At 38.3% G+C, this 15207-nt stretch overlaps 1 protein-coding gene across 2 annotated transcripts in view; it reads right to left on the bottom strand.

Moving 5' to 3' along the window:
• Positions 1-15207, bottom strand: part of plcg1 (phospholipase C, gamma 1) — a 91756-nt gene that overhangs the window by 33090 nt on the left and 43459 nt on the right. For both annotated transcript variants that reach the window (XM_082144988.1, XM_082144987.1), the window contains exons 3-11: positions 8867-9019; positions 8668-8761; positions 7248-7295; positions 6163-6247; positions 5849-5932; positions 5431-5453; positions 4426-4495; positions 4143-4244; positions 3344-3462 (exon numbers count right to left, since the gene is read on the bottom strand). In XM_082144988.1, coding sequence (XP_082001114.1) covers positions 3344-3462; positions 4143-4244; positions 4426-4495; positions 5431-5453; positions 5849-5932; positions 6163-6247; positions 7248-7295; positions 8668-8761; positions 8867-9019 — 778 coding nt within the window. The remainder of the gene's footprint in view (positions 1-3343; positions 3463-4142; positions 4245-4425; positions 4496-5430; positions 5454-5848; positions 5933-6162; positions 6248-7247; positions 7296-8667; positions 8762-8866; positions 9020-15207) is intronic.

The following is a 15207-nucleotide window of genomic DNA, read 5'->3' as shown; positions in this document are numbered from 1 at the left end:
CCCTTGGAGGACTTCGAATGTAATTTGTGGGTCTTTTACCCTTCTCGTTTTTGTTTCAGACTGCAGACGAGTAATGGTTTCATCTTGTTGTTAGGCTTGAGCTATTTCATCCATGGTGTGTCAGAAGGATGTTTTGGTGTTGTTATTGCTAAACACTGTGCTTCCTCTCCACTCACCAGTTCAAGCGATCTGGACAATGCATCAGGGCCTAGGTTAAGACATCCTTTCCTATGATGAACATGAAACTCAAACTGCTGCAAACGTAGGGTCCAACGGGTCAGGCGTGAGCTGGTCTTGGGACAGTTAAAGGCCCAAGCTAGTGCAGCATGGTCTGTATAGACGTCAAACCTCCTACCTTCCAGGTAGTGTCTCCACTTTTCCACTGCCCAGACAACTGCCAAGCATTCATTTTCAGAAGTGGAGTAGTAGATCTCTGCTCCTCGCAGAGTTCGTGACACATTAGCAATCACCTTTCCTCCATTAGAGGTTAGCTGACTTAGTATGGTCCCTAGGCCCACATTGCTTGCGTCAGTGTGTACTTGAAATGGCTTTGTGAGATCAGGTTGTGTCAGTACGGGTGGATTCTGGAGAGATTGCTTAATGTTATCGAAGTTGGCCTGGCATTCAGGGGTTCAGTCCCATTTCACATCTTTTTTCTTTAGGTTGTTAAATTGAGCTGTGATATCTGCAAAGTGGGGAATGAATTTATGGTACCACCCTGCAAGTCCGAAAAATCGTTGTAGCGTTTTAAGGGCAGTGAGAAGAGAATACTGAGCGACGGCTTCTGTCTTTTCTCTGTCAACCTCCACTCCTTTTTCCAGAGATGATATGTCCAAGGAATTTGAGTTGTCTTTTGAAGAAATGGCATTTCTTCATGTTGAGGGTAAGGTTGGCCTGCGTGAGTCTTTGGAGAATAATATTAAGATGACTGATGTGTTCTTCCAATGATTTGGAGTAAATTATGATGTCGTCGTTGTACACGAAACAGAATTGTCGTCTCAGCTCTGCCAAAAACCTTTTCCATGATTCTCTGAAAAGTGGCGGCTGCATTTCAGAGACCATAAGGCATAACCCGAAATTGAAATAGCCCTTTGGTTTTAATAAAAGCCGTTTTGTCTTTACTCTCTTCCTCCATCTCTAGCTGCCAAAAGCCAGACTGCAGATTTAAGGTAGTAAACAAGGCTGCGCCTTCCAAGGACTCAAGGATGTTGTGAATGATTGGCATTGGATAAGCATCCGGTACTGTTTTACTGTTTATTTTCCTGTAGTCCACACAGAACCGGTACAAACTATCAGTTTTGGGGACCAGGACGACAAGGGAGGCCCAAGGCGAGAAGGAGGGCTCAATGATATTGTTTTTGAGCATTTGGCCTACATGATCTTCAATTATATGTTTCTTGAAGGGAGATACCCGATAGGCTCTGGATTTAATTGGCATTGTGTCAGATAACATGATTTTATGTTTCTCCATTGCAGTCCTTCCCAAGATACTGGAGGTTGTACGAGGCCAAGCAACCATCAGCTTCTGCAGCTCCTCAGGTTTATCTTAGTCCAGTACTGGTGCATCTTCAGATATTAGTGGTTTGAATGGAGGTTCCCAGGAAGGAGGTAGGGCATAATAAAGGTTTGTAGTAACAGTTTGGATGAGGGTTTCATCAGCAGCAATGTTAGAAGTCCCCGGAGCACTCTCATCTGGTAAGAAGGTATAGTAATCATAACCTTCATCAGTTTTCAGGCCATATCTGTTTTGGCCAACCTCCAAGATATAATATACGTGTTCAATCGACATACCTGGTTATGCCACTTATAACTGATGCTTTTTTGATCAATCACTTGGTGCACTTGTCCATCAGCCAATATGAAACGTTGTGGATATCCAGCCGAGCACCGCAACACGTCTCCTCCTAATGATCTCCACAGACTCTCTTGCATCACAGTAAATGTACTTCCTGTGTCAGCAACTGCCTTTAACTCTTTATTCTTTACCGTTACAGGGATCAACAAGAGGGATGACACTGAATGAGGTTGTGCTATGTTCAGTCCAGCCAGATGTTTTGAAGTACTACGTTCAGGTTGTTTCTTATCAGTCTTTTCTTTGCAGTTATAACTGTCAACCTTTTTCCAGTAGTCTTTAGCCCCCATGCAGTCCTTTTCCACCATGGAACCCACCTTTACCAACTGTTCAATCTTCCTCACCGTGCCTCTGAGACATCCTGCATATCCTGTAAATGTTATTCAGAGCACGACTCACTATTTCATCCTCTGAGATATCTGATTTCCACTTTAGACAAAGGGCCCGATAATCATAAGCAAAATCCCTCAAACGTTGTCCAGGTTGTTGAACCATCGATCTCAGCTTAGAAGTAGAAATGCTGCCCTGAACGCTTTTTTGAAGGATTGCCAATCGGAGATCTTCCTTTTCTCAGCCATCCACCAGCTCAGAGCAGGACCACACAACACTGTGCTCAGGGTCCCAATGAGCTCTAAACTAGGAAGCGGTCAGATTTCCAAGTAATTTTCACACTGATCAATGAAGGTGAGGACATCAGCAGTCTCACAAGACTCACCAAAAATGGGAAATTCCAGACGAATCGGTGGCTGACCACAAAATGAAGAAACAGCTGTAGGGTTTTACACAGTAGTAAGTTGCGTATCAACAGGTGAAACATCATACGTAACATCGATAGATTTTCTGTGTCATGTCATTAAAATCACATTCATCTTTCTCTACATCTTCAACTTCAGAAATGTAAAGAGAACTCAACATGGATGTTACTTCAGCAGTAGGATTGCGTCTTGTAACAAATGGACCAGCCGAGAAATCTATATTAGGTGTTACCCCAGCAGTATCCACTTCTTGGTCAGCATTATTACTGGGAGTCGATGCATGTTGATGCCAAGTTTGAATCAGTCTCACCGATAAGGCAGATAAAGTCCGTGAGCAGCTTCAAGAAGACCGTTACTGTTTTAAATCCTCAAAGGTGAGCCATCCAATCCAAAAAATGCCAAGCTAACTAACTAACTAACTAACTAACTAACCCTCCTCCCCGCCAATGGGACATTGGCCCTCCAGGAGCAGGTCTGGACACCCCTGATCTAACCGGGTGTTTGATCTAACTAAACAACCAACTAACCCTTTCTCCATCATCTAACATTTTGGGGGATTATACACTAACAAACTAACTATCTATCTAACCAATGGATAAAAACATTTTTTTTTAAAAAGGATGGACGTTATCTAGAGACCACTAGTTACTAGATACCCCATAGAGAGAACTTTAATAAACATATTAAAACATCCTGAAAATGTGCTTCAGTGAGCAGTGATCACGCCTCTACTCACGTGTTGTGGGACGAGGAGATCCAGTAGTGGGACAGGGGGTTGTTCATGTCCTCTGGCCGCACCTGATCGAGCTGAGAGTCCCAGATAGTGTTCTCTTTAGAGAACAAGTACGTGAGGAACTGAGAACCACAAAACATGTTAACGTCAGCATGCTGAAACTGAAGACATCAGTGTGAGTTAGTCCTCAGCACTGCTGATGTACACCTAAACACTAAAACCACTCAACCGCTTCAGTGCTCCAATCTTCATGAGAGGGTACAAAATACGACAAGGGTTTTTTTTTATCCGTAAAGGGAACATGAACCAGGAAATGCTCTTTCCTATTTTTATTTTCTAAAGAAGGAGCAGAATAATTGTTTTACTTTGTTGACACCTTTATGATTTGTGTAAAATAGCTACTCCAATTATTTATTAAAAATAAGAGGAATGCGTGTAAAATATAATTGTTTTATAAACATTTTCTCTCAATATTAATGCATATATGCAATGAATATGATCACGTAAGAAAATAATTCTAAGTTTAATACAAATACCTAATTTAAGTAGTTCTTGCAAATAATAGATTAGGAAATTCATAAGCAACTAATAAGTTAAGAAGAGCCGGATAAACTTATCAAAGAGACAATTCTGCGGTGACACGATACTGCAGTGAAGCAGGAAGTGGTCATGTGGGCAAAGCGTGGCGCTTGCAACGCTTGTTATGGGTTTGATTCCCTGGGAACGCACACGCTGAGTAAATGCACTAGTCACTTTGCATAAATGTGTTTGCCAGAAACATAAATGTCAATGTAAATGTCACCTCGTCTTGATGATAGTACGGCTGCTCGATCTCTCGTAGAGGATCCTTCAGGTAGTGGAACATAAACTCCTGCACCTTGTTACTGTCTGTGGCCCAAAGCTCCTGAGGACACACACACACACATATATATTTATATGGAACGGCTATTACCAAACATCTGAAGTACAGATTCTCTTCCCTCAACAACTCACTCTACTGTACAAACATATGCATCCAATTAATGTGTAAATACAGTGACGGCTCGTTTGCTTTGAGCAATAAAGTGAAAAAATGCATATCTAACCTTCTGATGTTCAATTAGGAAGTTCTGGAAGTCCTCCAGTGAGATCTTTTGTTCTGGTCTCTCAATAAACCTGTCAGAAACACACAGATCAGTGTTACAGCCTCGTGTCTGGAAACCCAACAGATGTTCTAGGACGTCTGATAACAATTTAGATACATTATATAAACTATAATAAATGACCATTTACTAGTAGGTCTTTTGTGCACAATTCAACTAACTAACTCTTTCCCCATCTTACATTCTGGCTATTTAGATTGATTGGTGATTACATTTATACTCCAACCAACCAACTAACTCTTTCTTTCCCCATCTTACATTTAGGCTGTTTAGATGGTGATTAAATTTATACTTTAACCAACGAACCAAATCTTTCCCTATCATCTAACATATTGGCTCTTTGAGGGAGAATCATTTTATACACTAACTAACTAATATAACTAATTATATTGAACTAACTAGACACCCAACCCAACCATCCTCCATCATCCTCTAGCACAGGGTGTGTAATCCTGCTAATAGACTCAGGGGACACTGGCCCTCCAGGAACAGGTCTGGACACCCCTGACAAAACCTTCTTTTCTTTGAGGGGGACTGATTTTATACACTTACTAACCTAATCTTTCCCTATCATCTTACATTTTTGCTCTTTGAGGGAGAATCAATTGAAATAGTACCCAACTCACTAATCAACCAACCAACTTGTTAAAATGATCTGATAACAATTTAAATATTTTACATAAACTATAATAAATGACCATTTACATGACCATGTGCACAATTAATAAGTTTAATATAATAGTAATAATAATATAATAGCCTAACACTTAAAATAGTTAAATCAAATCCCAATAAATAAATTCTGCCCTATATTATGCATTACTGAATATTCTCTTTTACTTGCAAATATATCTTAATATGAAAGTTAAATGTGTTGTAAATGATAATTTATGTCATTCCTAAATTCTTTAGCTTGAAAAAGAGAAAGATCGAGAAGTGAGTGAACACCTTTGCAGCAGTGGAATCTCCATCTGTAAAGAAACAGAAAAAAAAAAAGCTTATTATGTGAATAATACAATTAAAACCTGATCTTGTGACTGTTGCTATTTCAGCTCCGGTACAGTAAAACACCGCGGTAAAACCATCTCCAGCTCTACATAACCAGACCCATCAGACGCTAATCAGCTGATGAGATAGCAAACATCTACTCAAGTGATTCAACCTACACACACACACATCCCTTTGAGTGCAAGGGTCATCAGTGTGTGTGAGTGGCCTAATGGCTTTCAGCCGATAGATCTTGTGGCTTTTTAAAAGGGCCAGTATTGACGCGAAGGCCATTTGAGAAGCGGGGCAAACTGATGGGGTTTGAGTGGCTCTGAGGAGGGCTTCGCCTCCACCAACACACAAATAAACCTGAACTCACTGATTTCTGTGCATCAAACATCAGGCTGCGGTACAGCTGGGCGAAATGACTATACGACACATCTCCATTCCTCAGCTCTCCATCCTAACCAAGAAACCACAGAGAATACAACCAATATTAATAAGAATAAAACGTAAATGTAATTACAATTGTATTAACATGGAGTAAATAAACACACAATATCCAGTGATGTTACTGCAGTTAATGGTGTAATCTAAATAAATCGAACCACATGGTATATAAACATTACGCAATAAAAATCACCTAAACGATTAATTCTACACTAATATGAGGAGTGAGTGGAGAGAAGTTACCGGAAGTTTCTCTCGTAAGAACCTCATATTGGGAACCCTGTAGTTGACTTGACACAGCATACTCTTCAGATCCTTACAGGAAATCCTGGCAAACACAGAGAGTTTGGGAATGTGGTTATGAAAGGGCTTCACATGAGGATGATCAGGATCGTTCGTTTCAGCTGCGTTTACATCAATCCGTTTTATTCATTACAACATTCATTACTCAAAAAACGAATCTAAAGTCATTACATGTATAATGTACAAACGTTTTATGTATACATGTACACATCTATGCCTGTTGTGTGTACAATACACTAAGTGTGGGGTCAGTAAGATTCTTTTCAAAGAAAATTAATACTTTTATTCAGCAAGGACCCATTCAACTGATCAAAAGTGATCGGAAAGACAATGTTACAAAATATTTCTATTTAAAAGGCTATTCTTTCTGTTCATCAAAGAATCCCCAAAATATGAAGCGGCACGACTGTTTTCAACATTGATAATAATCAGTTTCTTGATCATCAAAAGATTATTCATTTCTACTGTGTACATCACTTTTGATTTAGCCATACACAAGCTGAAAATGTCATGTTTCTCATCCACACACGTCCACCATTTCAACTGAATACGACACCTCACACACACCTCGTGTGTCTTTCACTCGCTCTCTGTGTATTTACCTTCTCTCACACACACGCTCTGAGCTTTGTTTCCTGTTGCAGGATGTGCCTTCTCTGAGCTCTATTTACCCAACAGGAGTGAGTGAGTGAGTGAGTGTGTGTGTGTGTGTGTGTGTGTGTGTGTGTGTGTGTGTGTGTGTGTGTGTGTGTGTGTGTGTGTGTGTGTGTGTGTGTGTGTGTTTTAATAAGGCCAGGTATCTCTGAGTCAGCCATTTCTCCCCTAAAGCATATATCACAACTTAGATAAATCGAAAGGAAGATGAGATTATAAGAATCGCTACGTCAGAGAAACATCTCAAACACACACACTATCTATCACATCTGCGTGTGCGTCCCTCAGCATGATCGCGCGCTACACCAGTTTCTCTACAGAGAGAAGTGCGGGCCGCTCCATCACACCGATGACATTCACACGTAACACACCTGTCTTCCCTGTTGCGATCCACAGCGTGAAACTGCTTTCTCAGCCACCTATATAAAAGAGGAAAAAGTATTAATACAACACCTTAATGGGTTTTTTTTGTTGCTTTTCACTTTTTCAAATTCACAATTATCTATAGTTTTAAGTCACGTGACTGTCGTGACACATCCATAGAAGTGCAGAACAGGCCGGTCGATTTTCAATTTCATAGGAAAAATCCCTAAAAACAGCAGGACTTTATAGAACGCTTAACATAAGAAACACTTAAACTGCCTTAATGCACCGAAACACTGATATTAAAAGATCAAATTCAGTGTACATCTTATTAGAAATACATTAGAGCTGCAAGATTCTGGATTAATTGAAAAGCAGGATTTTTTCGTTCTAAATCGGGATTGTGATTTTCCCACGATTCTGAACAGACAACCAATCAAAATAACCTGTAGTTTACTAGAGGTTCTGACAAAAGGTGAATTGCTGTTAATGTATTTGTTTTATTTTTTATTATGAATGAATGATTCAATGACTAAATAATTCACTTGTTTCCTTACTGGATGAATCAGTGTTTTTGAATGAATCTCTTGAATGAATGAATGAATGAATGAATGAATGATTCAATGACTCAAAGACTTCAATTGTTTCATTACTGGATGAATCACTGTTTTTGAATGAATCTCTTGAATGAATGATTCAATGACTCACTCAAAGACTTCAATTGTTTCATTACTGGATGAATCACTGTTTTTGAATGAATCTCTTGAATGAATGATTCAATTATTCACTCAAAGACTTCAATTGTTTCCTTACTGGATGAATCAGTGTTTTTGAATGAATCTCTTGAATTAATGATTCAATGACTCATTCAAAGACTTCAATTGTTTCCTTACTGGATGAATCAGTGTTTTTGAATGAATCTCTTGAATGAATGATTCAATGACTCACTCAAAGACTTCACTCGTTTCATCACTGGATGAATTAGGCTGCATCTGAAATCACATACTTCCCTACTCTACAGTAGGTGAAAAACAGTACGTGACAAAAGCAGTATGTCTGAATTCACAGTACTCAAAGTCCCCGGATGACCTTTCATCCCAGTACTTCTGTGCTCAGCAGGACTTTATTTTACAGTCCTGTTCCCCGTGTACATACAATAACTGGGTAATAACTAGGCATTAACCCTAAACCTAACCTCAACCCATGTAGTTACCTTATATTACCCAGTGCTTTCTTCAGCAAGTACGTACACATACTGTCAAATAAAGTGCAACTGGAAAGCCTTGTTTTGTCTTCAGGTTAGTGTTCCTATAAGGCTGTGACGTCACTCTTTAGGCACTCGCTACACTTGACATGTGAACCCAGAGCTTAATGGTTACCATCAGTCAATATCTACTGAGAGAGGGGCACGTAGAGGTCAAAGGTCACCTTTCTATCTGCAGGGGTGTGGGGGAGCGTAACGTATCCGACTGCAGCCAGGTCAAACCCTTCACCCACATGACCATCTCCTCGTCTGAGGTCGCTGCGGGACACAGACAGAGGAACACAAGCGTGAGTGTGTGTGTGTGTGTGTGTGTGTGTACTGCAACTCTAATACGCTTTCATTTGGATTTCTCTGGACGCTCACCTCCCAGACTGAGCGCTTTGAGCCGAAACTCGGTCCCGTAGAGGATGACGAAGCAGTGTGCCTGGTCGGTCCGCACAGTCGAGTCCTCCACATACCGCTCGAAGTCCCGGGACTTCTGCCCCGTACGGATCTCCTTAATTTCCCGGATATCAACTGAAAGGGACACAAGAGACAGACTTCAGTCAATCATACATGTCTTGCACACAGTCACCCTTGTGGTTAAGGAGCTCAGAAACATGAAAGATGTTCTCACCGGAACGAAACTAAACCATTTAGATTTTTATCAATTTATCTTTTAGAGCTGTGAATCTTTGGGTTGAGGTTTAGTACATATACTACCTTTAAAAGTTTGGGGTCTGTAAGATATTTTTCGTTTGCTTCTGAAAGACTGTCTCCACTGCTCACCAAAGCTGTGTTTATTTGATCAAAACTAAGGTAAAAATTACAGTAATGTTGTGAAACATTTAAAATAACTGTTTTCTATGTGAATATGTGTTAACGTGTGATCAAAGCTGAATATCCAGCATCATTACTCCAGTTTTCAGTGTCACATGATCCTCATGAAATCATTCTGATACGATGATTTGATGATCAAGAAACATTTCTGATTATTATTAACATTTCAATGTTGAAAACAGTTGTGCTGCTTCATATTTGTGTCGAGACCGTGATACTTTTATTCAGGATTCTTTGATGAAAAGATAAAAAGAAGAGCATTTATTTGACTCTTTAAAACAAAAAACAAAACAAACGGTTACACTATTTTACAGTGTCCTTGTTACATGGACTTACAATAGTATTAACAGTTAATTATACATAATTACATGCAACTAACCCTCAACCAAATCATAATCCTTCTCTAACCCTAGTAATTCATATTACTCAGTACTTAAATATATAATTACACTGTAACAATGACACCTTAAAATAAAGTGTAACCCATTATTTTAAGGTGTCCTTTTACAGTGTAATTATATATTTAAGTACTGAGTAATATTAACTAACTGTGTTCTTATACCGGTGTAGGATTATGTTTGTTGTAGGGTTAGTTCCATGTAATTATGCATGATTTATAGTTATTACTATAGTAACTACATGTAACGTGTAACAGGGACACTGTAAAATAAAGTGTTACCAAACACACTGTCCCCAAACTTTTGAACAGTAGTGTAGTTCAATAATTCGATCAACAATTTGACAACAGTTAGATTCAGAATTTCTTTATTGGAGACGGTTATATTAAAGGTTGATTATGATTTGACTTTTGTAACTTTAGTTAGCGTGTAATGTTGCTGTTTGAGCATAAACAACATCTGCAAAGTTACAACACTCAAAGTTCAAAGCAAAGGGAGATATTTGCTTTTAAAGAAATCGCTTTTTAAGGACTACAACAAACGGCTGGTAGAAACTACACCACATTCCTCCCGGGTTAGTGACATTACCAACCCTAACATTTACATAATTTAAATAAAGGCTGGTTTCTAAAGTACTTCTTCCTGCCTCTATGTATTAATGCTCATGGGTAGCCATAATGGGTTCCATTCAGACCTTCATATTAAGTATTTTACTGTTATGCGTCAACAAGATTCAACAGGACATGTTCACCCGGCTATACCCAATGTTTAGATCTGTTGTGGTATTTATGCAAATTAGCACATACGTAATTAGATTATGCGCCGTTTGTCCATGTTAACAAACCATTTCAATACATTTTTTGTTTGTCTTGATGTAAATAATCAACTCAGTAATTGTCATGGTGATATCTAAAGGTTAAAATTTGTACCCTATTCACGTGAGAAAAAGAATGAATAGGCGTATGAATATTTGGGTCTTTTTCAAAACTTTCCCCTAATGGGATTCTTCAGGGCTTTTTCCCCCTTACTCAGGACATATTGAGGATACAAAATCAGTTGAGTTTGCTTCTGTTGCAATTTGTTTCAAGTTTGACCCCCATTTTGGCTTAAAATGACTGGACTAAATATGCTAATCAATGACTAGAAGATAACTACACAAACTACATAAATTCATCAACTAACCATTCAGAAATGTCCTGTTGCTTCTACATGTCACTTCTTGAGTCTCTCCATCTTTGTCTGAATCCGGTTTGAACATAAAAGGCTAAACGTTTTTGACATTTTCAGTGCATGTGTGTGTGAGGTAAAAGGACACGAGCTGTTGAAGCTCCGCCCCCTGTGCCGGGAGCAGCGGCTCATTTGCATTTAAAGGAACAGACACAAAACGGTGTGTTTTTGCTCACCCTCAAATTTACAAATTTAACATGCTATATAAAAATATCTGTGGGGTATTTTGAGCTAAAACTTTACACACACACTCTGGGGACATCAGAGACTTATTGTACATCTTGTGAAAAGGCCATTATACCACCCATTTAAATACTTTCCCTAATGCATATAATGCAAAAAAAAGGAAAAGTTATTTCACTTACTGCAACAACAACAAAAGCAACCACATTACCTACATAAACACACACACACACACGCTATTAGAAACACAACAAACAGTGCAATACTAAGAGTGTGAGGATTACACGTGTGACCAGAGAAGTGAACCTGCATCTCCCACATGAGCACCACAGCCTAACGACAGAAGACGGCATGAGAAGCCATGAAGAAGGGACTTCATCTCAATATTTCTATTCATGAAATATTATATTATATAATCTATTCATGTCTATTCTATTCATATACCTAACTTAAACAATGATAAATGACAAATACAAGATTATACTTTCAGGGTTTTTCAAAATGGTCATCCACACACACACACACAGTACAACGTAGCGCACCCATGTACACTGCGAGCCCAGTACTGACAATTATCCAGAATAAATGTGAAAAAACAGATTGTAATCCTATTTACCCATGAAATAAATAATAATAAAAAATATATAAAATAATAATAATAATAATAATAATAATAATAATTCAGGACAGATCATTAAAAGTGCTTAGAACCATTTTATATTTAAATTTATACATAAAAAGTCACTGAGTGACTGATTTAAAAAGTGAAAAACAGAGAAACATTACGCATTACAAATAAAGTGGCAGGTCTATTATTTCGCATTTACACTTCAAGACTTAATGCACAGATCATCTGACACTAGGGATGCAAATTATCAATTCATTCATTAATCATTAGTTGATTGACCTTATCGATCGATTAACGATTAACTGATAAGCGGCTATTTTCCTGAGAATGTACATTTCTCACGGTATCAATAGTGTCTTAAACATAAAAAGCGAAATATTGCTTAGCCTATATACTAGAGTTCTCAACGGGCCTGAAAATTACAACCCGACCCGACCCGGCCCGTGGCTTTTAAAGCCCAGACCCGATGTAACCCGACACATCAACATGAATTATCTGCCCGAACCCGGCCCGCGTCGGAATTTTTTTTTTCTCATACACGTATTATCATGACCAGCAGACGCGAATTCAAATCAACCTTTAATGTTCACGCCTTTTAACAATACAAACAACTGAAACAATATACTTTAAATATATATAAATAGGCTGTAGTAGCGACGGTGAATTCACCTGCGGAAAGTTTACTTTCCACCAACTCCATCTTCCTCTCCAGGCTAAAGGCGTGCACAGCGGCGTCTGCCCCCGCCCCTCTCCATGATGCGCGTTGCACGCAGCAGCCAGACTTTCTTTACGGTGAACAGCAGCGATGATTAATAAATGTTTCGTTTTTTTTACTGAGCGGAAAAGATTAAGCCCGAGGTCCGACCCGACCCGAGTCATTTGCTTATATTTTCGACCCGAACCGGGCCCGAACCCGCGGGTCCCGTCGGGTTTGTCGGGCCGACCCGACCCGTTGAGAACTCTACTATATACTAAATAAAAATGCATGTTATATTGCTTTAATTGATGTTTTATTGTAACCGTTGGGATACGGTACAGATAATGGCATTTATGTAGTTTAACAAAATAAATTATACACAGAAAATGAAAATACTTGTGCACTGGCTCACCTGTTGCATGTGAAACATAAAGCAACATAAAATAAATGTTAAATAAAAATCTATATGGGTAGGCTTAGCCTAGACTATATTAAGCCTACATATAATAATCTATCTGGTAAACTACTTACATCAGTGGTGCTAACTGGCATCATATATTTTTCTGTACCGCAAATGTAATGCCCTCCGCTTTCCTGTGGTCACACACACACACTCGCCCTCCCACCACAGCAGCGGCTGTAGGCTGTGAAGGCGACAGGTTTCCTCCCTGTAACACTGCTGTGATGAAGGAGGTCTCTTAGTGAACTCGTAGAGCTGTTGTCCTTCATCGTAGTACCGCTGAGTTTACATCGGGCGTCTTTGTCATCAGTAATCATTTGAAATGCTCCCACACTCCACTCCGTTTTGACCGCCTCATGTTTGGTTTCTTTTTTGCCGCCTCAAGTTTGTGTCGAGTCTCTCGCCGCCCGCGAGAATCTCGTGTCACGTTCGCAATGTTCAAGTAGCCGACAATTCATTTAATCGAGTAAATTCTTGTCGACAATTCATCGATTAACCGTTTACATCCCTATTTGACACACAGTATCAGATGTCCTGTTTCGTCCAATGCCATGTTTATCCCTGTCCATCGGATTCAATCGTGGTCCTCAATCCAGAAATATATTATAAACAGAAAGCGGGCATTGTGTTCATGAGTCTGTGATTGGCTACATTGCTTAACGCTTGCAAAAACGCGTTGTAAATAGAAACCTTTGATGCTCTTCACAGAGAGTTTACACACAAACAGTCTCGGGAGCGTTTCAAAGCAGCAGATATCGTGTTAAATGATCAAACAAATCATATTCATTTGATTAAATTAATATTAATGTTGGTGGCCGCCAAAATATTTTCAGAGCAGGAAAAACTCTGACTTTTAAATAACAGGTTGTAGTGCGCCAACAAGTAAGCCTGTATGCTAGCAAAGCCTAAAATGTACTTCAAAATGTGCCATATAAGAAGAAAAGTTGGCTTTGAGTAAATAAAACAAGTTATTTCACTCGCTGGAACAGATATTCATTACAAACTATGACATGATTAAGCCAAATTACAACATTACTTAAAGTGCCACTATTTTCTCGGCTCCTGATGTTGTTTTGGAGTCTCCTACAACAGGTTTACATGCAGCCAAGGTCAAAAAACACCTTTTCTCATAATAAATACATCGCGGCATCAAATTGTGATTGTGTTGTGATTCGTCAAACTCTCTAGTTCAGAATCAATTCTTTATTTGTCGTGCAGTTTGATCTAGAAGACTTTTTACATTCATAAACCGCTATATTACACACTGCATAAAAGGGAATATATATATATTATTATATATACACACAAGTTTGGGGTCAGTAAGATTTTTTTTTAAAAGTCTCTTCTGCTCACCAAGGCTGCATTTATTTGATTAAAAATACAAACAAAAACAGTAATATTGTGAAATATTATTCTAATGTAAATCAGCTGTTCTCTATGTGAATATACAGTAAAGTGTCATTTATTCCTGTGATCAAAGCCTGAATTTTCAGCATCATTACTCCAGTCTTCAGTGTCACATGATCCTTCAGAAATCATTCTAATATGAGGATTTGATGCTCAAGAAACATTCATTATTATTATCAGTGTTGAAAACTGCTTTGTACAAATTTTTTTCAAAATTCTTTGATGAATAGAAAGTTCAAAAGAACAGCATTTATTTGAAATCTAAAGCTTTTGTAACATTAAACACTAGCGTTCAAAAGTTTGGGGTCAGTAACAAACTTTATTTTATTTTTGGGGGGAAATAAATAAAATAAATCAATTTTATTCATCAAGGATGAGTTAAACTGATCAAAAGTTACAGTAAAGAAATTTATAATGTTAGAAAATATTCTATTTTAAATAAATGCTGTTCTTTTGAACTTTCTATTCATCAAAGAATTTTGAAAAAAATTGTACACAACAGTTTCAACATCGATAATAATCATAAATGTTTCTTGAGCATCAAATCATCAAATTAGAGTGATTTCTGAGGGATCATGTGACCCTGAAGACTGGAGTAATGATGCTGAAAATACAGCTTTGATCACAGGAATAAATTAGTTTAAAATATATTCACATAGAAAACAGTCATTTTAAATTGTCATAATATTTCACAATATAACTGTTTTTTTGTTTTGTTTTGTTTTGTTTTTTATCAAATAAATGCAGCCTTGGTGAGCAGAAGAGACTTCTTTTAAAAACATTAAAAATCTTACTGACCCCAAACTTTTGAACGGTAGTGTATATATTTTTAAAAAAAAAGCATAATAGGGGCAGTTTAAGCCAAATTAGTGATAATCTGCTTCT

This window comes from Leuciscus leuciscus, assembly GCF_965113295.1.
Source record: "Leuciscus leuciscus genome assembly, chromosome: 18".
In the NCBI taxonomy this organism is placed as follows: Eukaryota; Metazoa; Chordata; class Actinopteri; order Cypriniformes; family Leuciscidae; genus Leuciscus; species Leuciscus leuciscus.
This window is presented reverse-complemented; position numbering and strand designations above follow the sequence as displayed.